Source organism: Erpetoichthys calabaricus, chromosome 16 (assembly GCF_900747795.2).
Source record: "Erpetoichthys calabaricus chromosome 16, fErpCal1.3, whole genome shotgun sequence".
NCBI lineage: Eukaryota > Metazoa > Chordata > Cladistia > Polypteriformes > Polypteridae > Erpetoichthys > Erpetoichthys calabaricus.
This window is the reverse complement of record NC_041409.2, coordinates 67,843,284-67,868,862: the sequence shown is the minus strand read 5'-3', so window position 1 is coordinate 67,868,862 and position 25,579 is coordinate 67,843,284. Positions and strand designations below refer to the sequence as shown.

At 38.9% G+C, this 25,579-nt stretch overlaps 2 protein-coding genes across 6 annotated transcripts in view; one reads left to right on the top strand and one right to left on the bottom strand.

Moving 5' to 3' along the window:
* Positions 1 to 5,078, bottom strand: part of mis18bp1 (MIS18 binding protein 1) — a 62,379-nt gene extending 57,301 nt beyond the window's left edge. For 2 of the 4 annotated variants that reach the window (XM_051919906.1, XM_028821703.2), the window contains exons 1-5: positions 5,002 to 5,078; positions 3,273 to 4,118; positions 1,948 to 2,097; positions 1,440 to 1,538; positions 1,195 to 1,314 (exon numbers count right to left, since the gene is read on the bottom strand). In XM_051919906.1, the coding sequence (XP_051775866.1) occupies positions 1,195 to 1,314; positions 1,440 to 1,538; positions 1,948 to 2,097; positions 3,273 to 4,050 (1,147 nt within the window). In that variant the 5' untranslated portion in view covers positions 4,051 to 4,118; positions 5,002 to 5,078. The remainder of the gene's footprint in view (positions 1 to 1,194; positions 1,315 to 1,439; positions 1,539 to 1,947; positions 2,098 to 3,272; positions 4,119 to 5,001) is intronic. The other 2 variants (XM_051919907.1, XM_051919908.1) reach the window with 2 other exon arrangements.
* A 48-nt stretch (positions 5,079 to 5,126) lies between these two features.
* im:7136021 (uncharacterized) lies at positions 5,127 to 24,989 on the top strand. Of its 2 annotated transcripts, none has more exons than XM_051919911.1 (5): positions 5,127 to 5,257; positions 6,775 to 7,467; positions 12,382 to 12,594; positions 18,918 to 19,134; positions 24,924 to 24,989. In XM_051919911.1, the coding sequence occupies exons 2-5, from the start codon at positions 6,792 to 6,794 to the stop codon at positions 24,973 to 24,975; spliced, it is 1,158 nt and encodes a 385-aa protein (XP_051775871.1). In that variant the 5' UTR covers positions 5,127 to 5,257; positions 6,775 to 6,791; the 3' UTR covers positions 24,976 to 24,989. The 2 variants fall into 2 exon arrangements, with proteins under 2 accessions (XP_051775871.1, XP_028677544.1); XM_028821711.2 differs by lacking the exon at positions 24,924 to 24,989 and adding an exon at positions 19,715 to 20,195 and having other exon boundaries at positions 5,128 to 5,257.
* Positions 24,990 to 25,579: the final 590 nt, after the last annotated feature.

Below are 25,579 nucleotides of genomic sequence, written 5' to 3'. Positions count from 1 at the left end.
TTTGACTCATTTTTCTGGGCGTAAACATAACACTAAAGAGGCTATAACATTATCACTGAACATCTGAAATGTGCACTTTAATTGTGAAGAGTTCTTTTACTTTATTTTTTATTGTGTTTTTGACAGATTTTCATCTTACAGTATAAAGTGATACTCAATAATAAATGTGAAAAATAAAGCAATTTTTGAACCAAACCACAAGCAACTGAAAATTACTATACAATAACAAGTGCTTTCTTAAACACCAATACATTCAATAATTTATTCAGCAGCGCAGAGTATCTGAATATAGTACAGTGATCCCTCGCTATATCGCGCTTCGCGGCTTCACTCCATCGCGGATTTTATATGTAAGCATATTTAAATATATATCGCGGATTTTTCGCTGCTTCGCGGGTTTCTGCGGACAATGGGTCTTTTAATTTCTGGTACATGCTTCCTCAGTTGGTTTGCCCAGTTGATTTCATACAAGGGACGCTTTTGGCAGATGGCTGAGAAGCTACCCAGCTTACTTTTCTCTCTCTCTCTCTCTTGCGCTGACGTAGGGGGGTGTGAGCAGGGGGGCTGTTTGCACACCTAGACGATAGGGACGTTGCACTGTGTGCAGCTGCTTCCTGAAGGACATGCTGCACGGTGCTTCGCATACTTAAAAGCTCGAAGGGCACGTATTGATTTTTGCTTGAAAAACAAACTCTCTCTCTCTCTCTCCCTGCTCCTGACGGAGGGGGTGTGAGCTGCCGCCTTCAACAGCTTTGTGCCGCGGTGCTTCGCATACTTAAAAGCCAAACAGCCCTATTGATTTGTTTGCTTTTGTCTCTCTCTATCTCTGTGACATGATCTGCTCCTGACAGGCATTCCTTTGAAGAGGAAGATATGTTTGCATTCTTTTAATTGTGAGATGAAACTGTGATCTCTGTCTTGTCATGGAGCACAGTTTAAACTTTTGAAAAAGAGACAAATGGTTGTTTGCAGTGTTTGAATAACGTTCCTGTCTCTCTACAACCTCCTGTGTTTCTGCGCAAATCTGTGACCCAAGCATGACAATATAAAAATAACCATATAAACATATGGTTTCTACTTCGCGGATTTTCTTATTTCGCGGGTGGCTCTGGAACGCAACCCCCGCGATAGAGGAGGGATTACTGTACAGTAATTCAATATATATTTCTTCTCAAAAAATTATTTCAAACATACCTTCACTGATGTCATGCTCCCTATGCTCAGCAGGAAAAACTACTTTACATGGAGATTGTTTATTCCTTTCACTTCTTAGAAAATTAGGCAGTTCTTGTTCTCTAAATTGCATAGATGACACTGAAACATTCAATAAAGGCAATGGTAATGAATTATTACAGTTTAGTTCAACTGGTAACTAAATACACTTTGTCAAAGAGATCAGTTTATGAACAGATAAAAAAAAAAACAACACAAAAGCCCACCTTCCTGTCTTTCATCCACGATCATATCAGATGAATGTGAATTTTGCTGGTCTGTGAAAATGTCGGATATTACACGTCTCCCAGTTGATACTGCTGGCACTGAAACACAATGACAAAAAGTAATCGTTAGTAGTTCTTTTCTCCATCAAAAGTAAACACATATTTATAAAACCTTACATTTTGATGACATGTTTATTCCAGACAGAAAGAACAAGCAAATTTAGAATTGAAAAAGATGATGTAGAGTAAAAAAGGTGCACATAACTTAAGCTTACTCTCCTGGAAAGCCATTAGAATACATTTTCTTACAGAGCATTTGCACAAAACCAATTAAGGACTACACAGCTATTTACATTTGTCAAAAAACACATCTTTAAAAGCAAATGCCTAAAATGATCACTATGGACTTGAGACATACTATGAATACTAGACAAGGCACCTTAACCTAAGAGACCAGGGTCAGCAGCACTACTGTAATCATACACTGCATCAAGCAAGGCAGACCAACCTTCATCCATTTTTGTTTTCTCGATATGGATTGAGCCAGGAAGTGCTTGAATGTTTTTAGTTGCTAGTGCTTCTGTGCATGGAGATCCTTTAGTTGGCAATTCTTTTTCACCATTAACACCATATAAGATGACTTTACTTTCTCTTTGAACTGGCACAGAAAGAAAACACAAACATGCTTTACATGATGTACTACCACATTTTAATAAAACAAATGATTACTCTGTAAGCCACCTCAAAAAAAAGAGCTGGTATCTGCTTAAGTCTCCCTAAAAAAATGTATGAGTTTAAAATTAAAAAGCATACACTTAAAGCAAAGTGGTTTTCTTCAATAGACTGATTTTGCTTACAATGTAATGCAAATTATATATGGTGAACATTAAATCAACATTATCAAAGCAAAAATATGATACTCTCAACTTTGTAGGTTAAATCTTTCAGTGAAGTTGGGAGTCATTTTATGAACACACATTGATCACACGTAAAATGTTCTCTCAACATTATTGCATCAATTGAAATAGATTTCAAAACTGTTTACTATAATTTTAGGATCTCAGGCTTTAGTGAGGGTATGTGGTTAGGTGACTAATCCTATAAGCATCAGATGGAAGGCAGGAACCAACCTGAGATGGTTAATTTACCTTGACTCCTGTTTGCTGAATGCAACTAATAGATTTGCACTTTTAGAACTAAGATGAACACATTTCCCCAAATGATACATACAGACAATAAAGAATGCAATTCAGAATAAAATAATAGTAATAAAACTACATCAATACACTTCCTTTTTAACGTATAAATTATGGGATATACCATGCCCACAACTGCCATCACATAATTAAATCTGCTTGCTTGCATTACTATTCAAATGATTCCAAACCAAGGCTGAGAACAAAGTAAAGTGGATGCTCTACTTTGTCTTGTAAACAAATGGAGGGCTAAAGAGTGTTCATCATAGTGATTCAGAAGAATGATCTTTTTTTAAGATACCAATAACATGCAGGAATGATGTGTAACAGAGAGTAAAGAATTTAATATCTTCGTTACCATTTAAAAAAAAAATAAATAAATAAATAAAAACCTTTTACTAAAGCAGTTTTGTATATAAACAAAGTTAAAAACTTGTGGGCACAAAATGAAAAAATTCAGAATGTTGGTAGCTCCATATAATCTGTTACTACAAACCAAAGATGCTAAAATAAAACATATAACATATAAACATTTAACATATAATAAAACATACAAGAAGAAGAATGCCTTTAAATTACAAAATTGTCTTGAATAGCTGATATAGGCCTTTTGCAGCCTACTTTCACCTTACTATACCTGGAAACACACAATCTTCCGTGACCCCTGCTTGAACAGAGGTCACCTCACATAGCAAATCCGCATTTTTGCTAGAGAAATTAGAGGATGAAAATAAAAAAGTCTTCTGTTCTTCATTTGCTTGAGAGCTTCGAATATCAGCAAACTCTGATTTACCTCCAGGATACTGGCCACGTTTTGCTGGTGATTTATGCAAAACTGGATTTTTTTCAGTGTACGGAGCATTCTGTCGTTTCCGCTTTTTGGAACTTTCAAGCAATAGATCAAATTGTTTCTTAGTCTCTTTCTTGGTATTGGCACCGTAGCATTCAGTTGAAAATTTTATTTTGTTAAAAAACTGTTCTAAGTGTTTAGAATCTGCATTATCATTACGGGGGGCACATGGCTTCTTCATCCGTGTCTCTAAGGCACAGCCTTTGAAATTATTAGATATGTCTAAGCTACTTTGAGAACTGTTCACAACACTACTGATGTCAGGAAAATACACACGTGGCACAGAACCAATATTAAAGTTTTCATGAATTAGTGTGGACTGCATAACCTCCTTTAAAGGCCTTTCCAGAACATTTTTCTGGACAGCTTTATCTTCTAAGACAGGACCATCATTTTTCTCTGAGTCACTGCGGTCAACCCCAGCCTTTTTCAATAGTTCTTTCACAGGAGTAGCACAAGTTATGATGTCATCAAAGGGTACACCCATTGGGAGCAGGGCTTCCCTTCTGTGAATGGGGTTTTTTGTTGGAGACATAAACATCTTGTATTCCGATTTACTTAACATGCGGTTAACAAGGTGAAAAGAATACAAAGTTATCCTCAGAATACAACAAAAGCATTTCCAAGGTTTGCCTGAAAAGCAAAAAAAAATTAAAAAAAAAATGTTCAAATATGTCATAGTTACAAAATACTTCATTACGAATTCTCACTTTTATAGGAGATTTTTTAAAATCGTGTTGTATGGGAAACTACAACAAAGCACAATCCCATCAAGCAAATGAAAATAATATAACAAGTACAGCAGTATGCTGCGTATATAATTCATGAAACCCAGCACTCGACACGACCAGACAAACGGGGTCTTTCTAATCAGTATTTTAACACCTTGCACGCCTTCACCTTGAACACTCCCAGTGCATTTAGCAAAACTTAAAGGAAAGGCACAAGCGTGCTCAATTGAAATGACACGAATACATTGTTTTATTTCGTTATAAAATAAAGTGAACATCTGAAACCCACGACAAACCAATCCCTAAAAAATACATTAGCTTAAAAGGCACATCAACTACACTAACGCTAAGGAAGCTGAAAAATGCATGAAACCTACTGAACTACCACTTATTCGTTTACAGTAAAGTGGCACTACGGAATTTTCAGAAACACTCCAGGCCTCAAAATTAGAATATGCTGTTTGTTGTTTCTGCTCTTGGTTATAAGATATATATCCTGTCCAATTTAACAGTGGTTTGAAAAGTGCAACCTTATTCCCCCCTGGGAGACTTTATTTTTTTTTTTTTTGCCTCGCAAACCAATGCGTTTTCAGAAACTATTCCCAAGCCAGACACACATTTCAACGCACTTGGCTGAGGAAGCAAAACTCGCATTTTGACACAAATAAATAAGTAAGATACTTGAGACTGTCACCTGTAGCTTTATTAGTATTCCTTTAACTTAAAATCACTATTTATAAGCACAATTCTCCGAACAAAATAATTCCAAATCGAAACAAACTCACCTTCCGCTAACTACCGTTTGAATCTGAAATACAAAACGTTGATTGGCCAGAAACGTGCCCAAGGCGACGATTCTAACTGGCTAGTTAGCAATCAGCGCACACTGATGATGTCATGACTGAGGTGGCGGAAGGGAACGTTTCAGAAGTCTTGCAGCCGGAGGACCACGTGAGAGTACATTGGATAGTCGGTTTATTGGATAACGGGGCGCAATGGAGTGAAAAAAATATAAAAAATATTCGAGCTGTCAGTGAGCAGGTACTTTATATGCAGTGTAAAGTTTGTTTTAATTTCATGCTACTAAAAGGAACACGCTGCATGAGTGAGATCGGTTTTAATAAAACTTGGTGAAGTAGAGAATGCGTTATGGCTCTTTAATACTGAAATCTCCAATTTCGGGTCTAGAGAGTGACAGTGACTGAACTTTTTAATTTCGGTTAATCTGTTAAAGACTAACTTCATTTTTCATTAGGGCCAGTTGTGTAGTCATATTATTTGTTTAGATGTACTGTATCTGCACTCACGTGTGCGTACAGGATTAGTCTCGTAGTATAAATTTACCAACCCCATGCATTACTGTCGTCTTTACCAACACGTGGGTATTTTTGGCATTTAGATTGATTAATTCGTAAAAAATAAGTACATTATTACTTATCTTGCAAAATTACTTTTTCCATACAAAAATCAAGGATAGACGTTTTGCAGAAACAATCCCCTTTATGAACCGATTTCGTTACAATTAGAATCTTAAGACAGTACCTTGACATAAAGGTAGGTGCCCACATCTTGAGCAGAGCTCTTATTCACATGTTTCTTACAAAGCAATCCACCTAGAAAACGAAATAGAAAATAAATTAGGTTCAGAAAAAGAAAACTTGACATGCGAAGAGAGATTGTTAAGCTAAAAAGCTTCCTGCAGTTCAGATCTATGACAGAGGATGCGTTTTTTAAAAATGGTGCTAAATAAAAAAAAATCTGTTTTCTTAACTAGACGGCATATTTACATATGGACAACACTGAAAGCATTGTGAATTGTGTGTTTATTATAGCTGTCTTAACATACTTTGATTCTTTTGTTGCTTACCTGATTCTGTATTTTCACTGTAGCTCAATAATTATAATGCTACTGAGAGCTGACTGATTTATGTCTTTATACAGTCTTACATTAATGTAGTTTTATCTTAAGGATGTACAGGTATTCAGACATTCCATTACACCAGCAAAATAAAATGGATCATATATTTGCGGATCACTTTCACATATGGTTAGAAATGTTACAAGATCAGTGTAGTCTGAAGAATTTTCATAGTTGTGATTAAAGTCATGTAATTGCAAGGCTTAAGCATCTTCAAATGTTTTTTATTATAATAAAGTGAAAGCAGATTTGCTCAGTGGTTAGTTAGTACCGCCATCCAGAGTTTGATTTCTGGTTCTGTCATTGCATGTGCTGTGCTCCTGTTTTTCTCCCACATTCCAGTATGTTCATGATAGGTTAAGGTTTAAACCTCAAAATTTACAAAGTATGAGTTTATGGGTACAGTATGTGTGTACATGAGTGTACCCTTTAGTGTTCTAGTAAGAATTTACTTGATGCTGCCTGAATAGACAGATGTCACCTGTGACCAAAAAGCAGATTCAGAAAATAGATGCATGGTTATTAAATCTAAGAGCACACCTTTTTTTTTTTTTTGGAATCTCTAAGATAATATTTGTTTCTGTGTTTATTTGAAAGGATCAGAGGTAACAGTGAACTAATAGATTTTGTTTTCTTACAGGTCTGAATATCATTACAATGCAGAGACGTAGTTGTCTCCCACTACCTCAAGAGATTTATGTAAATATTTTCAGGTGTCTGTCTGATGAAGAGAAAGGAAACATCCGTGCCACAAGCAGACTATTTAAGCAACTGATTGACCAGCCTGCTTTATGGAAAAAGAGCACAGTTGTCCTAAAAAAAATCACCGGCTATAATGCTGACTTCTGGGAATTGTTGCGTAAAAGAAGAATAAAGTGTGTAGTTATGAGAAAGGGAAATGCAAAATGTTTAAAAAAGTTGCTTCTGGAGCTACCAGGACTGACAGCTCTCACTTTCGATGGCTGCTCAAAAATTAACATGTTGCAGTTGCCATGTAAATTCCAAAGCCTGAACAAGTTGGCTTTCAAAAACTGTCATCCTTCTTTTCCGATACAAGACATAGCGAGTGTGCTGCAGATCACTCACTTGACTTTGTGTAGCTTTGTAGAACCTTTTCCTTGTGCTGAGCAGATGGCCACACTTGTTTCACTTAAAAATCTACGTTCACTTGCTCTTCATAACTACTGCCGGGACCCAAATGGATGCCTTCTTCAGTCTGCCTTGTTTGAATTCCACAATCTCAAGGAATTATCCCTTAAAGAGAAGCCATTTTCTATGGTTCTGCACCCTGATTTCTTCACCCCTCCAAGCATAACAAAATCTGACCGTAAAGGTGAGGCAACATTTTTAATTGTGTTTATATAGAGCTTTCATGATTCTAGATCAGATGGAATATTTTTAAAGCTGGGTTACTGAATTTACATCCTGGAGGGTTGCAGGGATTTTCTAATTACATGCTTTTTTCTGCTTTGAACTAATCACTTTATTTAATTCTGTTGGTAACTGTCCCATATTTGCATTTAGAGTGTGAAAACAGAATTATTGAAGTATATCCATATGTACTTTATTATTGTCTTGAAGTACTGTACACAGAACTTTAAATTTATTAGATACATAGATAGATACTTTATTAATCCCAAGGGGAAATTCACATACTCCACCAGCAGCATACTGATAAAAAAAACAATATTAAATTAAAGAGTGACAACAGTGCAGGTATAACAGACAGACAATAACTTTGTATAATATTAATGTTTATCCCCCCCCGGTTGGAATTGAAGAGTCGCATAGTGTGGGGGAGGAACGATCTCCTCCGTCTGTCACTGAAGCTGCTCCTCTGTCTGGAGATGACACTGTTTAGTGGATGCAGTGGATTCTCCATTATTGACAGGAGCCTGCTCAGTGCCCGTCGCTCTGCCACAGATGTCAAACTGTCCAGCTCCATGCCTACAATAGAGCCTGCCTTCCTCATCAGTTTGTCCAGGCGTGAGGCGTCCTTCTTCTTTATGCTGCCTCCCCAGCACACCACTGCATAGAAGAGGGCGCTCACCACAACCGTCTGATAGATCATCTGCAGCATCTTATTGCAGATGTTGAAGGACACCAGCCTTCTAAGGAAGTATAGTCGGCTCTGTCCTTTCTTACACAGAGCATCAGTATTGGCAGTCCAGTCCAATTTATCATCCAGCTGCACTCCCAGGTATTTATAGGTCTGCACCCTCTGCACACAGTTACCTCTGATGATCACGGAATCCACGAGGGGCCTGGGCCTCCTAAAATCCACCACCAGCTCCTTGGTTTTGCTGGTGTTCAGGTGTAGGTGGTTTGAGTCGCACCACTTAACAAAGTCCTTGATTAGGTTCCTATACTCCTCCTCCTGCCCACTCCTGATGCAGTCTACACCCACTGCACGCCCAACCTACCTGGAAAGGGGTCTCTCTTTGAACTGCCTTCCCAAGGTTTCTTCCATTTTTTCCCTACAAGGTTTTTTTGGGAGTTTTTCCTTGTCTTCTTAGAGAGTCAAGGCTGGGGGGCTGTCAAGAGGCAGGGCCTGTTAAAGCCCATTGCGGCACTTCCTGTGTGATTTTGGGCTATACAAAAATAAACTGTATTGTATTGTATTGTATTGTACAATAGCAGTGTCATCAGCGAACTTTTGCACGTGGCAGGACTCCGAGTTGTATTGGAAGTCCGATGTATATAGGCTGAACAGGACCGGAGAAAGTACAGTCCCCTGCGGTGCTCCTGTTTGGCTGACCACAATGTCAGACCTGCAGTTCCCGAGACGCACATACTGAGGTCTGTCTGTAAGATAGTCCACGATCCATGCCACTAGGTATGAATCTACTCCCATCTCTGTCAGCTTGTCCCTAAGGAGCAGAGGTTGGATTGTGTTGAAGGCGCTAGAGAAATCCAGAAAGATAATTCTTACTGCACCACTGCCTCTGTCCAAGTGGAAGAGGGATCGGTTTAGCATATAGATGAAGGCATCCTCCGCTCCCACCTTCTCCTGGTATGCAAACTGCAGAGGGTCAAGGGTGTGGCGGACCTGTGGCCTAAGGTGGTGAAGCAGCAGCTGCTCCATGGTCTTCATCACATGTGATGTCAGAGCGACAGGCCGGAAGTCGTTCAGCTCACTAGGACGTGATACCTTTGGGACTGGGGTGATGCAAGATGTTTTCCAAAGCCTCGGGACTCTCCCCTGTTCCAGGCTCAGGTTGAAGATGCGCTGTAGAGGACTCCCCAGCTCCAACGCACAGGCCTTCTGCAGTCGTGGCGATACTCCATCTGGACCCGCTGCTTTGCTGGCACAAAGTCTCCTCAGCTCTCTGTTTACCTGGGCTGCTGTAATTGTGGGTTGGGGTAGACTCTCTCCTATGCTGGTATCAGCAGAAGGATGGGTAGAGGGTGCAGTACTCCAAGGTGAGAGTGGGTTAGGGTGGTCAAACCTGTTAAAAAAGTTGTTCATCTGGTTTGCTCTCTCCACGTCTCTCTCAATGGTGGCACCCCGCTTCGAGCTGCAGCCAGTGATGATCTTCATCCCATCCCACACTTCCTTCATGTTGTTATTCTGCAACTTCTGCTCCAGCTTTCTCCTGTACTTCTCCTTCGCCGCCCTGCGCTGTACTCGGAGTTCCTTCTGCACGCACTTGAGCTCATGCTGATCACCACCTTTAAAAGCCCTTTTCTTCTGGTTCAAAAGGCCCTTGATGTCACTTGTAATCCATGGCTTGTTGTTAGCATAGCAGTGTACAGTTCTTACTGGAACTACAATGTCCATACAGAAGTTGATGTAGTCAGTAGTGCAGTCAACAACCTCCTCAATGTTCTCACTATATGATCCCTGCAGGATATCCCAGTCCATAGTTCCAAAGCAGCCTCTCAGAACCTGCTCTGCCTCAGGGGACCACTTCCTGAATGAGCGTGTGGTTGTAGGTAGCTCCCTCACTTGGTTTGTAGTGAGGCTGAAGCAGAACCAGGTTATGATCTGCTTTCCCAAGCGCAGGCAGCAGGGTGGCACTGTACGCGCCTGTAACGTTTGCATACAGTAGGTCAATAGTCCTATTTCCCCGGGTGTTACAATCCACATACTGGGAGAAGGCAGGTAATGTTTCGTCCAGCGTCACATGGTTAAAATCTCCAGCGATTAGCACAAGCGCCTCAGGGTGCTGCGTTTGTAATTTAGCAACTGCGGAATGAATGATGTCACCCGCAATCTCCACGTCCACCCGATATTATTAGGTATTATAACAGATACACAGTAAAATGAGGTTTTTACTTTCATGCTTCAAGTAGACTAGAGGTAAAAAAAGAGATTTTTTTAATGATATATTCATATTTAACTTTTGCAAAGGCTGTGAATACTTATGTACATGTGCTTTCTCATTTTTCTTATTTTTAATAAATTTGCAAAAATCTCAAGTAAACTTTTTTCACGTTGTCATTATGGGGTGTTGTGTGTAGAATTCTGAGGAAAAAAATTAATTTAATCCATTTTGGAATAAGACTGTAACATAACAAAATGTGGAAAAAGTGATGCGCTGTGAATACTTTCCGGATGCACTGTATATAAATTTGTCGATAGTTGATGCTTTGGTGGATGACAAAGACAATTTGCTGGTCTACAAAGTTTTTGAAATCCTTATAAGCAATATATCCTTACATTAAAACATTTAACATCTGTTATACCATATTGAAGCCACAAATTTCCACAGTGGTACAAGATTGGTAATTAATATTCTCCATTATTTGAGATGGCTCTGATAACTGGTGGCTGGATATGGTGTTTTATTTGTAAAACACCCGTCACAACTACCCATTTCACACTAATTCTCTAAAGGCTACAATTCCAAATTAAATAAAGCTTTGCAATGAGTATAAGTAAAGCTTGGGGCCAGACTTAAAACATCAAGGAAACAGAAATGTTTTATTGTACTTTTTTACAGTTGGAAGTATAAATAGTTTATATGTTTTATTCCTGAGGAGATAAACTATGTAAAATCTCTAAGGTTGTTTTGTAGTTTCAACTGTTAATTGAACAATTTCTTAATTATAGTACATCTTTTTTTCTTATTTTCTTGCCAATGGCTAACAAAAATATATTTGCAAATGGACCCAGACAATGCTGAGTGTTTCACCTAGTTTGCAAAAATGCAGCACAGCTGTGGTGTTTAGTTATTTTACAGAATAAACTTTTTGAAGTCATTTAAATGTAATAGTACTATTTAAGGTTCTGACATTGAAAATATCACAAACATGGCTAATGTTGTTCTCATTTTAATGAGAAGTCGTACAGACAAAAAAAAAAAAAAACAGCAATACGTGTAATTCAGTGCATTACACTTATTACGAGAGTGCTTTGCCATGATAACCTACAGCCACTGTGGCCGTCCAGGACCAGATATCACTCTATAAAGACTAAACTGCAATAGAAATGCAGAAGTTTTAAAGGTACATGGGACTGATTTATCTACTATGAAGTTTGATAATTGTGTCATGCAGAGACAAATTTTGATGGGCCTGGATGTGCCTGAGCACCAGTGGAGCAAAGTTAATTTAGTCCTTCTCATACATGTAATAGATGAATAAGTTAGGAATGACTTTAAGTGCTTTGATCAAAGGAAAAGCTCTACATAAATAAAACATATTAAACTTATTCCATCTGATGAAGGATAGCTTAATAATACAGTGAGACTGTCCACTACCGTACTCTCTCCATACCAAGATACAGTGTGTTGCCCCGAACTATAATTTAGCTGACTGTAGTCCATTTGTTACTCCCCATGTAAGCTTTCTATATCCTGTATCATCAGGAGCCTCTCTCCTTCCAACCACAGGAGCACCACTGAATGAAAGTTTTCAGGTTAGTAGCCATTTCTAAATACAGTGTTGGGTATAAAGAATAGAGAACAGTTGCTATGCCTCATGCACTCAAGCTAGCACATCAGGCGCTAACCACTGTACCACATTAATCTTTACTCTTGCCCATTGTCTATCCACATTGCATGGACATGATCCATTGGTATCTATCAATGGCATGCAATTACCTAATAAAGTGACTAAAAAATAAAGCTCTTTGAAAGTACAAGCATAATAATTTGTAGATATTGGAACAGTAGTTTAAGCTATCATAAAAAGCAACAGTGACTTTTCAATACTTTTATGATACTTTTAAAGATTTTATGCCTTAAAGATGTTACAGATTTATTTTATGGGTCTGTTTATTATTTATTGTAATTTCTTTCAGAAAAGCAGACAAAATATGATTCTCGACTTCATCTAGAAAAGCTGGAGATACTGGGGTCTAATAATGTCACCCTTTCTGAAGAATCTTTGAATCAGTTGAGCTCAGTAAACAGCTTAACCCTGCATTATGACCATCAAAAAAATAGCTTGGAAAAGTGTGAAATGGTCACAATTCTCAAAAATCTTCCAAATTTGAAAGAGCTCAGAGTTAAAGGTGAGTTTGACATACTAAGACATAGTTTACAGAATGCCTACTTTTATATGCAATTCAAGAGTTTTCTGAAATGTAACTTTTTTGTCTACAAAGTCGGCAATATGTGTTAGTTGTAATTGTTCCTTTCATTATATGTAAGATAACTTTTACCCCAGGAGGAAGCACCATTTTGGGAAATGTTTCAAAGCATTTAGAAATCAGAGATTTTAAACTCAATATCTTACTGTTTTTTAGTTTTGTAAAACATCATTCAGAATTAGGTCAGGCATTCAGGATTGGTTCCTGCCTGTCAGATGATTGTTTACGTAAAGGTTACGATTACTATCTTATTTCACTTATGTGCATTACAGTTTTTATTTTAAACATTATTCTTAACAACGTTATTGTGACAAAGTTTTGTGAGTTTATCCAGTTGGTATGGTCATACTGTTTTTGACAATGATGCTTGCTCTTCACCAGTTCCATGATTCATGAACATTTCTACACATGACACTATCAAAAGATGGCTACTTAAGTTAAAAACATGCAGCCTTTACAGTGTGACAGTTTAAGGTCTCCATGACCCCTTGAACCCTCAGACCAGACGTTAGACACCAGATAAAAGTCCAAATATTGAATTTATTATAGTAATAATGTGCACAAAGCACCACCTCTCCACAAATCTCCCAAATCAATAACCAATCAATAATCAATAAACAATAACCAATCCTTCACACTCCCAGACGCATTGCCACCCTTCCACCCAGCTCAGCTCAACGTCTGGGATTTCCCATCGTCCTTTTATATTCCCTGACCCGGAGGTGTTCCTGTCCAACAATCCCACAAGTCCTTATGACTTCCGGGTCAGGGTAAAAGTCCTTTTCCTCAGCCCGGAAGCACGTTGTTTCTTCTTGTCATGTGATCATGACGCACTTCCGGGTCATGATCGGGTTACGGGTTATAGGGCACGTAAGAGTCCTTGAGCCTCCCTGCAGCGTCCTCTGGTGGGCCACACGGTGTCCAACAGGGTTGGGAATAAAAACTCCATTGTCCATAATTCCCTGCTGGTCTTCGGGGCACTTCCATGCTACAGGGAGGGCTCCATCTAGCGGCCGGGGGGTATTGGCTGGGGTAAATGGCCGGCCACCTCTCACAACAGATACATTTGGATAAACCAGCTCAGAATCAGAGGTTTAATAAAAAGAGAAGTGAAAAGTGCAAAATAAATGTCATTTTTCTTTTAAAAAGATTTTGAATAGTTCTCAAGTAACCGTCAATCATCTGAGACATCAGACAGTGAAATTAACTATTGAGTGTTAATTTTATATACTTAAAAGAGATTTGGGATATGGAGCATCACAAACCTACTGTATGATCATATTTATTGTTACTGAGGTGATGTGAAATTGTTAATTGCAAGGATTTCTTCTGCAGCAGACATGGGGGTTATGCAGCAACCAGACACTGCTTACAGAACCTAACTCACACAAGCACTCTGTGTCTGAGCTCAGTTGATGTTGCCCAGTTTCTGATGTCTGACTGCTTTATTTGAGCACAGTGCAGAACAATTCCTAGCCAGCTTCACATAATGTTGCCACAGACAAACATCACTCACCTATAGGATGCTTTGACCTCAGACATTTTAATTTAGGATGGGTGAACAGTTGCTATGTATCACTGCATTTGAAAGGGTCTTGGTATGGTGTTCATAAAGAAAGGCACTCTAATAAATACTGCACATGGCTGGCACCCTATCCAGAAGATATGGTCATGAGCAGAGAAAATAAGCAAAGCTAGGAAAAAGGAAGATTGCTGGTACAAAAGAGCCCAGTAGGTCTAACAGAAGATATTCAGGGTGGTTTGATATCAGAAACTACTTTAAAAGCTACCAAATCAGAAAGGTTCACACTGGACTGACTGCATTCACTCCATGATAACTATCCATCCATCCATCCATTTTCCAACCCGCTTTATCCTAACACAGGGTCACGGGGGGTCTGCTGGAGCCAACCCCAGCCAACACAGGGCTCAAGGCAGGAACCAATCCCAGGAAGGGCGCCAACCCACCACAGGACACACAAACTAGGGACAATGTAGAAGCGCCAGTGGATGTGGTGAGCGAGGACATGCAGGTGATGGGTGTAACAGAGAAAGATGCAGAGGACAGAAAGATATGGAAAAAGATGATCTGCTGTGGCGACCCCTAACGGGAGCAGTCAAAAGAAGAAGAAGAAGAATCCACCTAACCTGCATGTCTTTGGACTGTGGGAGGAAACCGGAGCACCCGGAGGAAACCCACACAGACACGGGGAGAACATGCAAACTCCACACAGGGAGGACCCGGGAAGCGAACCCAGGTCTCATAACTGCGAGGCAGCAGTGCTACCAATGCGCCACTGTGCCGCCCCATAATAACTAGATGGTTTAATATGCTTACCATTGTATGTAGTCTCAGTGCATTATATTTATTCCATTTATGATGATGATCACACTCATCAAGTATCATCTTTTTAACTTGTTTGCCTTATTCATATATATTTTGCATTGTGGTAGAATATGATTCAGAAGAGTACCAGTAAACCCCCAATTCTCTAAAGAATCGCAAATCCAAGAATGGCAATTACTTTCTGTTCCCTCCAATCTTTGTAGGGATGAAAGATTATGGAGGTTGGGAGCATCCTGGGAAAGTTTTCATTTAATGAAATAAATATATTTGTAGTAAAGCTGTTTCTTTTTGGAGCCATGACTCGTTTGGTTCTGGTGTTTCAGAAGCGCGTTGTAGGCGCCTTCGTTCATTGTTTTTATCCATGCAGTCTCGTTTTTGTTTTTCTATGGGTGTGTTGTTAGCTAGAAGTCGTTTGCTGTTAGGAATCATAATTGAACCCCTGACCGCAGGAACTGTGGAGTAGATGACTGCTGGCACTGTCAATAATCACCACTACCTCAAGTTTAAATACATACACATATATAGATAGACGCTGCATTCACTGTGTTGCCCAGTCGACACGATACGTCAGCACGTACGCCATATTGCGAGTGGCAAAAGTGCCATTTAAACTAATACAGGTAGACATGGAAACCGGGTTTTCTGATGAAAAAACAATAACGTTTAAAACAGTATCGTTTACATACAACAGATTTTGGCGAATCGTTTAAATGCAATAATTTATATCCATTTATACATTAATAATGGCAATTATTAAATAATAATAATTATAATTATTATTATTATTAACCATTCCTCCCATATAAGTAACATTTTGGGGACTGCCTTCTTCTAACTTTGAAACATTTCCAGACTTTGTCCTGTTCTTACGCAACACAGTACTGAAGTATTGTTTAATGCCCGAGTCACGTCACGTATAGATTACTGTAATGCTATTCTATCTGGCATCCCACAAAAACTTATCAATCGCTTACAACTTCTTCAAAATTCTGCTGCCAGGATAATATCCTACTGTTGTAAATCCACTGAACATATTACACCGATTCTCTCTCAACTTCACTGGCTCCCTGTTAACTACAGAATACAGTACTAAATACCGCTCTTAACATTTAAAGCTCTCCACAACCTCACTGATCTCCTCCAGACTTACACTCCTCTCGCTCACTCAGATCTTGTAATTTGAGAGTATTCAGTCTGGCAATATGGTGCAGCCTTAGTTTGTGGAAGACAGACACAACTAAAGACATGAGCATAAAATGATGGTTGTCAATTTCAAACTGTGTTTCCTCAATGTGCTCCTTGAGAAAAAACATCATCAAGTTTGAGAAATGTTAACAGCTAACAACAATCTACATAGTTACTGACTAAATACGTTTAGCCAAAACGTTTTTTGGAGGCTCACTTGAGCACATAAATGCATAGCTTTGCTATCTTAGCTTGGCTTAGCTAAAGTAAAGATTATAAAACGGGATTTTCTAATGGCCAAATATAACCAAAACAATTGTTCAGCCTTACCTATGAAATGTAATCCCCCGGGATCTGGTTTGGAGCGTACAGCGGTTTGTACAATCCCAAGCAGCACATTATTCATTGCTTCACTCCACAGCAGTGCCACTCACAATATGGCGGCGACGTTGACGTACGATTCTGCTAGTCATGAGGCGTCTAGTTATTCTATGTCAATGTTTAAATATGTCATCATGGCAACTTGTTGGCGTACACGGTTTACGTTAAGTTTAGTTTACAGGTTGTGTTGTGTTGTTTGGGTGCTACCTACTGAGTCTGGAAAGCCACTGGGTTTGACTCTGGGGCGCTGAGTCACAGTGCGCGTGCGCTTCGATGCGTCCGTCGTCCTGCGTCCGTGCATATATGCAACTGTCGTTTAGTAATATACTGTAGATATACACTGTGAAATGCCAATGTTTCAGGGATATCCAGCTCTGTATTACATTGTATGAAGAAACATTTGATGTAAATCACAAGAATTTCCACTACAATTTATTTCTGGATCAAGTGCTGCTGGTGCTTCTGCTCAACTTGTTCTCTCTCATTTTCATACACTTTACAGTGACCATTTGTTTTATTGGCTTATGCTAAATATGATATAGGAAGCTTTACATGACAAATAAGCAGCAGAAACAAATTAATAAAAATTGTATTGATATCCACATGCCTTGAGCTCATGTTTGAAACTGAATTCTTATTGGCACAACCCCTTTGCATTAAATACTAATTCAGCTTTATTGCTAAATTGCACAAACAGCACCAATAATCTTAATGTGAAGGACTCTTGTAAAAGAAAGCAACAATAAAAAATAACAACAATTCAGCGGTAGATAAGAAACACCAGAACTAAACACACTAGATAAAATACACTAAATAGCCAAATGAAGAGGGAAAAGTATTACAAGTACAATCTTAGAAATCCGTATGAAGAGGTGCAGACTTTGATGTCATCACTTCTGATGTAGACGTGCTGATTATATGGCACTAACATCACTGAGACAATGACTTCAACGGCCTTGCAGTTGTGGACTCGAGCATTGCACAACAAAGTATGGTTTATGTAGTAATAGTATAGTCCTTAATACAGCCAGGATTTCTTTAGCTCCATCTTAAAATCTGTAGCAATCACAGAATGGTAAGAATTGGTTTTGTATTCTTTAGTGTCGCGGTTTCATGTATGGGTCTTGCCCTTAGTAGGTTGTGTTTTGCCTTGTTTGTATTTTATTTGTGTTCTTTTTACTTTGTTAGGCTTTATAAATTGCTCTTTAATTGTTAATTATGTAGTTTTAGTTCATGTTTGTTTAGTCAATTTTTAGTAGTGATTTGTCTGCTATGTTAAGTTTAGGGGAGAAACTGCTCATTTTTCAGGTGCATTAAATGATTTCGTTGTCGTACGTGTAGGCTCTGGTGGCCACTGCGCTTTGGTAGAGCCATTAACGTTGGTTTGTAATCTTCTGTTCCTTTTTCCTCCTTTTTGTTTTGCTTGTGTTTTGTGGTCTCTTACCATTTTATAATGGAATTACTGGTTTATTTTGGCTTTGGCATTGTTTAATAGATTTCTTGGCTTTCTTTTGGAATTCAGAATTTTGTATTTCTTTGTTTTTTTGTGTATAATTTTTGTATTTTTCTTTTTTTTTATTTGTTTTTAAATTCTTAGCTTTACACCTTTATTGTGCTTTTTTTTTTTTGATTTTTATTTTTGAATTATTTTTTTTTTACGTTTTTCAGTTTTTTAAATTAGCCTTAAATATTTCAATATTTATGGATATTTTTCTTTATATAATTAAATACATTAAACAATTAAGATTTTGAGTTGTGGCTAGTGTTTTCTGATGGGTTTCCCACATCTGTCTGAATCATAACATTCAGGCTGCGATGGATGTGGTCTCACAAAATATTATCAGAGACAATAAAGTAAGTAACTGTTACAAATGCTACATTTTATTAAGGATAGGGAATGATAAACACCCTGTTTCCAAACATCAGTGGCCATGTACTTTTTTACATTCGGAGCAGCGCTGATATCGTGGCACAAGATTTTTTAAGGTCTTCACTATGTATGAACCTGTTGGTATGGAAGCCAACTACAGAGGTACAATTAGCAAAACTCCTAAGACTGGCTTTAAAGTAATGGGTGAGCGGAGTACACAGCAGTGGGTTTTATAGTTTTGGCGTTGACTTGGAGAACTTGTTGAGGAGCAGTAAAGAAGAAACAAATGGAATGGGGGATTATCTATCAGTGTGTCTATGATATACCACAGAAGTCCACACTTTTAAGAAAGGAGGACAGGAAGATTTTATAATTTTCTCATGTTTAAGCAAACATCTGCCACTTTGTTATTGCAAATGCCCGTTCTTGGAAGCTTAACATGACTCCTGTTTCATTTTCAAGGAGGCTGGTCGTTTTCCAAATATGCCCATTCAATACCTCCAAGTCTCGAAGCCCTGCATTTATGTAGAGTGGCTATAGGCAATAAGGAGCTTGAATACTTAGCACGTCAGAGAGCAGGACTGAAACATCTTCACCTGGACTACTGCAGTTTTACTGAAGAGTGGTATCCTGATGAGCTCCCAGACAACTTTCCTTGCTTAAAAACCTTGAGCATTCGGTAAGTGCACAACTAATACAGTATACCATCTGTCTGTTGCATAATCCAGTTTTTATTGAATTGCTTGCTTCATAACATCTTATGTGATAGTGTGATTTATAGAACATTAAAGACATTAGTAGGTGTTATTCTGTTTCGGTTTAGTTATTCTGGTCAAAGACAACTATGGCCATGTATTTGAAATCATGGAGACTTGGTAGTTGACTTTCCTGGATGTACAGTACGTGATGTGAGTTAGCAATGGCAGTCTTCACCATGAACTACGCACAAGATACCCAGTTTTGCAATATTATGAGGCCTCCTTCGAGCAGAAATCTGAAGCTTGTATTATCGTGAAAGCTACTGAGCAGTTTTTAAAATGGTTTCCTTTGTTTAGGTGACCTGCTACACTTAATACGTTTCATTTCACTTAACAATAAGAATCAGGTCATGTTCCCATATCTGTAGCTTGTTCTACAGTGTTACCTGCTGTGATTTTTATGAAAACACAGACAAAAAGTCTGTTGGAGGTTGTTGTGTGATTTTTTTTTTCACAATATTGTATATAGCAGTGATCTGACTAACAGTGTGTTTCTTTCAGACACTGCAAAATCACCGTTGATCAGTTCAGAGACTTGGCCAAGCTGAAACATCTGGAGATGCTGGACATTGTAGATATTTGTCTATTTCCCACAAATTGCTTACAAAAGTCTGTTCAGGAATTTCGGATTCTTACAGACCACAGGGTCCAAGTTGTGCAACACCCAGGATCAAGGGAGCAGATACCCTGTGACTGCAGTGCTTGCTGAGGGGTTTGGGTCCAATCTTGGTGGATGTACAGTACAAAAATCTGTGTGTTTATTACTTTTACTATTTCTAACTCTTCTAATTGCCATTCTGATGTAAAAAATAAAAAACAAAAAGGTCAGAAGTGAGCATGGGAACTTGATTGTGTGTTCTTTTCTTTTTTCATCCCAAAACAGATCTACTGCTGCAAGCTATTTTCTTTTATATATTGCAGTGGGGAGTGTGATGCATGTCCCAGTCTGCTTGTGCTAAGTGAACAAGTGATGCGATTAATTAATCTGTGCATTTTCTTCCCTCCTTGTTATTCCTTGTTACTCTACTATTTTGCAAAGTACATCAAAAAGGAATTGTTCATTGTAACATTATTCATAATTGAGCTCATAGCTAAGCTTTTGGGTAGTTGCAGGTCCAATCCACTGGAAGCAAGTGAGCTGTAATAACAAATACCTAAAAATCTATGCCATACAGAACCTTGACAAAAGCAAAATTACCTTAGGAATTCTCTTCAGGGTTGAAAATGACGCACAACCTTTGGCCTCGCTTGCATCCATTAAGAGAAACCAAGCAATCATATTAATATTTTGGACAACTGAGCTAAACGGTGTTTTTATTTATCAAGTATTCTGCCGTATGAACAGATTAAGAATTATTAGCCTATTACTACATGTAGTATCATTGTTTTAATCTTAGATGAATTCCAATCTAAACCCAGCAAGAGAGTTGAGACTGTGTGCAGGAGGAAAGTTAGGCCAGCACTGTTCAAAGTCCTAGAATGCAACACCCAGTCCCGGCAGAAGTACACCTTGGTGAGCATCTCGAGGATTGTCTTAGTGTTTATTGAAACTCAGTTCATTGGCATTGATTTAAATATAAACATCATAAATTGTAGTTCTCTCACTTGTTTTGTTTTTGCTCCTACTGAATTTGGGCAAACATGGTTGCCTAATAATTCAATAGGAATAGTTTTTCTCTCCTTTTATAAGATAGGATACATGTGAAGAGTGTATTCACATGGTAAGTTTGAGTATGGAACACTAACATCTCAGCAACCCAGAAAAACCAAACTTTTAACTTCACTGTGGGGAAATTAAGCAAACCATTGAAATAAATGATGCTAAAAAATTACCAGGATGGAGACTGGACAGCCTATGAGCTACAGGCAGGGTGACATACTTGGCGTCCACTCCACTTTATTTAAATTTAAAATGTAGTGTAAATTACATATGTGTCTTTGGAGTGTGAAGAGGAAATCTGTATACACAGAAAAAAACCTAAACCAGCACAGGCGTGGGGACCAGCCGTTCAAACACAGTCTCCTCTAGCTGGGAGTCTACAACCTTCCCCATAGGCGTGCTGCTTTCTTCTGTAGGCCAAATTCAAAGTAGTCTTAGGTAAATAATTTTAGACCAAAGGTGCGCAAGTTCAATACTGGGACCTTTTCATTTTTGATAGATCCCATTGCTTAATTAGCTGACCTTTTTTCCTTCTTTTATCTTGCATTTAGAAAAATGTAGTAGCTTGAGGTTTCCATTTTTATCTTTAAGTGTTTAACTGTTTTTTCATTTCATTTTAATACACTTTTTTTGTGGAGTTTGTTTTTTTAAGTTGTCTCCAAATACTGACAAGCAGAGCAGACATCAGCACAAATGACCCTGAATGCTAAAGAGCTGCTGCCACTTCAGGGTTACTTGTTTGTGAGTATAGTAGTGAATAAAGGGTAAAACAACCAGAATATTATATATATATATATATATATATATTTAACAGGAGAAGGAATGAATTCTTACCTGTCTAACATATACTGTACAAATTCTTGCTTCATTCAGTAAAAATCTACTACAGCATAGAAGACGTGTTCTAGAAAACCAGAGGAACTGGGAAGTACCAGCTGGCTAAATTAAGGAAGGAGTCCAATTAGAAGAATGTGGTAGAGATGAAGGCCTACTGCCACTGGGGGCGCCACCGAGCTGAACTTGAGACATGCAGTTCTGAGTGAGTCTACCGCCATCTTGTGGCCATTCACATTCTCACAGTTGACATCTTTTGTTGTGTGTTTAATTGTTATTTTCTTTGTTATTAATTACAAGGGGGCTCCGCCCCCTGCTCGCTTCGCTCGCCTACCCCCCGGCGTTTTGAACCTGTGCCCGCTGGACAGCCACGTTTGAGGATGATGCACGTCTAATACGGAGCGTTCGCCCGTGTCACTCTGGGGCCCCCCACTGTTAATACAGAGCTCCGTCCGTACTATTATGCGGTGCATTATGGACTACTGCGGACCCCGTAGTGTTTCCTGTTTCAGTTTGTATCTCGGTCAGTCGAGCTTTTGTTTTTGAAGCTTTTGAATTCCAGTCTTCATTATCTGTAACCTGCTGTCCAAGTGTTCGGCCCCCTCGTTTAACCTGTTTATGACGTTTTACTTTGCTTTCTACTCTGTCTTTCATTTCTGATCTCGCTTTATTCTGCTTTTGTTTCAATGACACCTGGTCCGTGGTGAATATATTTTTCCTTTTTCGACTAATAATTTTCATTTGTTTGCGATACTGTGATGTTTATCGTACTGTTAATAATGCATCACTGTAATGTGATTCACGTATGCTGTATAGTTTGGACGTGTGAGGATGACGTGTTTAATACGGAGCGTTCACCCGTGTCACTTTGGGTCTCCCCACTGTTACCACGAAGCTCTTTCCGAACTATTATGCGGTGCATTGTGGAGCACTGCGGACTCTGTAGTGTTTCCCGTTTCACTTCGTATCTCGTTAAGTCGAGCTCTTTCTTTTTGGAGCAGTGCCTGCCTGGTCTGCGGCATTTCAGATGCACATTGTAGGCGCCTGTGTTCATTAATTATATCCAGGCAGGCGCGTGTTTGTATCTCAGTCACTCGAGCTGTGTTGTGTTGAATCCGTGCCTGCTTTGCCTACGCAGTTTGAGACGCGCGTTGTAGGCGTCCACGTTCATTAGATCTGTCTACGTGGGCTCGGTGTCGAAGCTGTGTTAGTTGTAGAGCTGTTTGGTTTTGGAGCTGAGACAGTTTTGCTTCTGCGGTTTCAGACGCGTGTCCGTACCATCTCGGGTTTGATGTATGAACCTTTGTGGACTCCGTAGTGTGTCCCGTTTCACTCTGGGGCGGGGCGTTGACTCCTCTTGTTTTACTATGTCTCCTCCTGCGCCTTCATCACGCATTAGTGCCACTCACAATATGGCAGCAACGCCTGCGCCTTCCGTATTATGACGGTTTTTACCATGCTGTGTAGGCGCCTTTGCCTTTTGTACTTTACCGCGCCTTCCGATGCACGATGTAGGCGCCTGCACCTTCCGGGTCCGCCTCCGCTGTGTGGTGTGGACGTTTAACTGTCGTTGTTTCTGCCTTTATATTCTGTATCTCGGTGTGCATGTGTTTCGTGCCTAGGTTTTTTTGAAGCTGTTGCATTCCAGTTTTCATCATCTGTAACCCACTCTCCATGTGTTCGTCCCCGTTCTTTAATCCCTTTATAAAGTTTTACTTTGTTTCCTACTCTGACGGTTCGTAGTCTCTCCCGTTTTGCTCTGGTGCGGGGGATGGGGGGGGGGTCTTTGTGTGGCACTTGCGCACTATGTCTTTTGCGTCCACGGGCAGGTCCCTGCGTCCATATTCTCATTTAGTAATATGGATAACGACAGAATTTAAACTACCTGGTGTGGCGCAGACATCTTATATCTAGGACATCAGCATTTGTGGAAAAGTAAAAATGAAACAAAAAAATATTTCAAATAATTCAGTTATATTTATTGTATAAATTTATATACTGTATCACTTTGTTCTTCTATACTAAGTACATACATGTATTATTGCAATGTTGCCAATTAATTAATCTAATGCTTTGTGATATTTATTATTTTTAGTTTTCCCCTTTTGTCTGTAAATGTATAAAAGTTTTGGCATGGCCACTCCAGAGCAAGCAAAACATAGCTGACCATGGGAAAAGCATGAACTTTCAAAGCTAGTGCCTGCTACCCCGAGTGACTGTCCTTGAGCCTTATTTATAGTCTTGGCATATCGGGGGATTTGGCGGAGTGGGGGGGTATCCTGATAACCAGTCTAGTCCATGTGGTCTTAGAAAGTAACTGCATAAAGGTTGGTTCAGGTTGGACATAGGAGGCAGCTAAAAGGCCTGAGTAATGGTAATTCCACCACCAACCAGGGGGTGGCGGGGTGTGCTAACTGTCTTTTTCAGTTACTTGCAGACAATTCCCAGGAAATCCCACCAGGGTCTGGCACCCTCGATGACATCACTTCTGGTTCCGGCCCCAGGGATGACATCACTTTCTGAATGGGCCTTTAAAGCCGCCATCTTGACTGTCTGTGATCAGTTCTGTTTTGGACTCAGTCGTGTGAACATCTCTGTTCAATTATTGCAGTTTTAGCAGCCAGGATACGATATACGGGTGGCTGCCCCAAACCTTTATCATGTCTTTTGACATTACTTGTCACAATATATATAGCATAAATATGCAAAGGCTCATAATCAAAGCATCACTAACTGCCAGAGGTAACCATTTATATAACCAAGTTTAAATTTTACACGTATGAAATGTTTTCCTTGCTTTAGCATGTTTCAAGATTTTTATAGAATTTAAATTGCACTTTGACTCCACATCAAAAACAGTAAAAGAAGGAGTCTTATGGTACCTTTTTCATTTGTGAATTTCACATACTGTATACCCACAATGATTAATGAATTATAAATATTTCTTTTTTCAAATTTCCAGTGACCCAATTCCTAAAAGCTAAATAGCATACCTCTTTAACTGTGCTCGTAAAGCAGGAGCCATCACTTAGTAATGTCCAGTTTATATTTTCAAACATTACATTCAAAAACGCTAAGTCAAGAGTGGAAAAATGAGATTTACAAAGATGTCTTATGTGAGGATCATGATAGTTGTTAGCCTTGACCATCCAAAAACAGGCTGGTTGAAATACTAGAAAGGAATTCAGTCCCGACAGATTTTCAATTTTCTTTTAGGAAATTCACTACAGCGTCTGGAATATCATCCAAACTATTGCATATTCCTTAGAGGTAACAAGGAACTGAAATCTTTCCAAGAATACGGGGTAAGTAAATTATCCTCCATCTTCATTCAGCAGTTGGGCCACTGAATACATTATGTTGTTGTACTTTTATAATTAATTAATTATTCTATCGCATTGGCAATCCAAATTTGTCCCTAGAGTGTGCTTGGTGTGTGTGCCCTGCCCGGGGTTTGTTCCTGCCTTGCGCCCTGTGTTGGCTGGGATTGGCTCCAGTAGACCCCCGTGACCCTGTAGTTAGGATATAGCGGGTTGGATAATGACTGAGTGACAATCCTTTATCCAGTTCATTTGACATTTTTATTAATTATTATTTATAATGCACTCATGCCACCAAGAATTTTAGGTTTAAGATATTTTCTAATATCATAATGTTTGTTCTTCTGAATAAATTTAGATAATAATTTGTCAAGCACATCAATAAAATGTGACATTCTATAAAAGCACAACATGGACAAAGTGAGAGAATCTGCCAGCTTTCAACAGTGCAATGTGGCTTGTTGGAATCTAAAACAGATGTAAAGTTCAATTGACATTTTATTTTGGTCTTTACAGAATATAATACCCAGATATTTTTTAATTTACTGAAGG

Bases quoted from the DNA above. Each gene is read 5' to 3' on its own strand.
- im:7136021 (XM_028821711.2), top strand. From the start codon at position 6,792: ATGCAGAGACGTAGTTGTCTCCCACTACCTCAAGAGATTTATGTAAAT. The intron at 7,468-12,381 runs GTGAGGCAACAT...AATTTCTTTCAG, and splicing joins AACAAAATCTGACCGTAAAG to AAAAGCAGACAAAATATGAT. The intron at 12,595-18,917 runs GTGAGTTTGACA...TTCATTTTCAAG, and splicing joins GAAAGAGCTCAGAGTTAAAG to GAGGCTGGTCGTTTTCCAAA.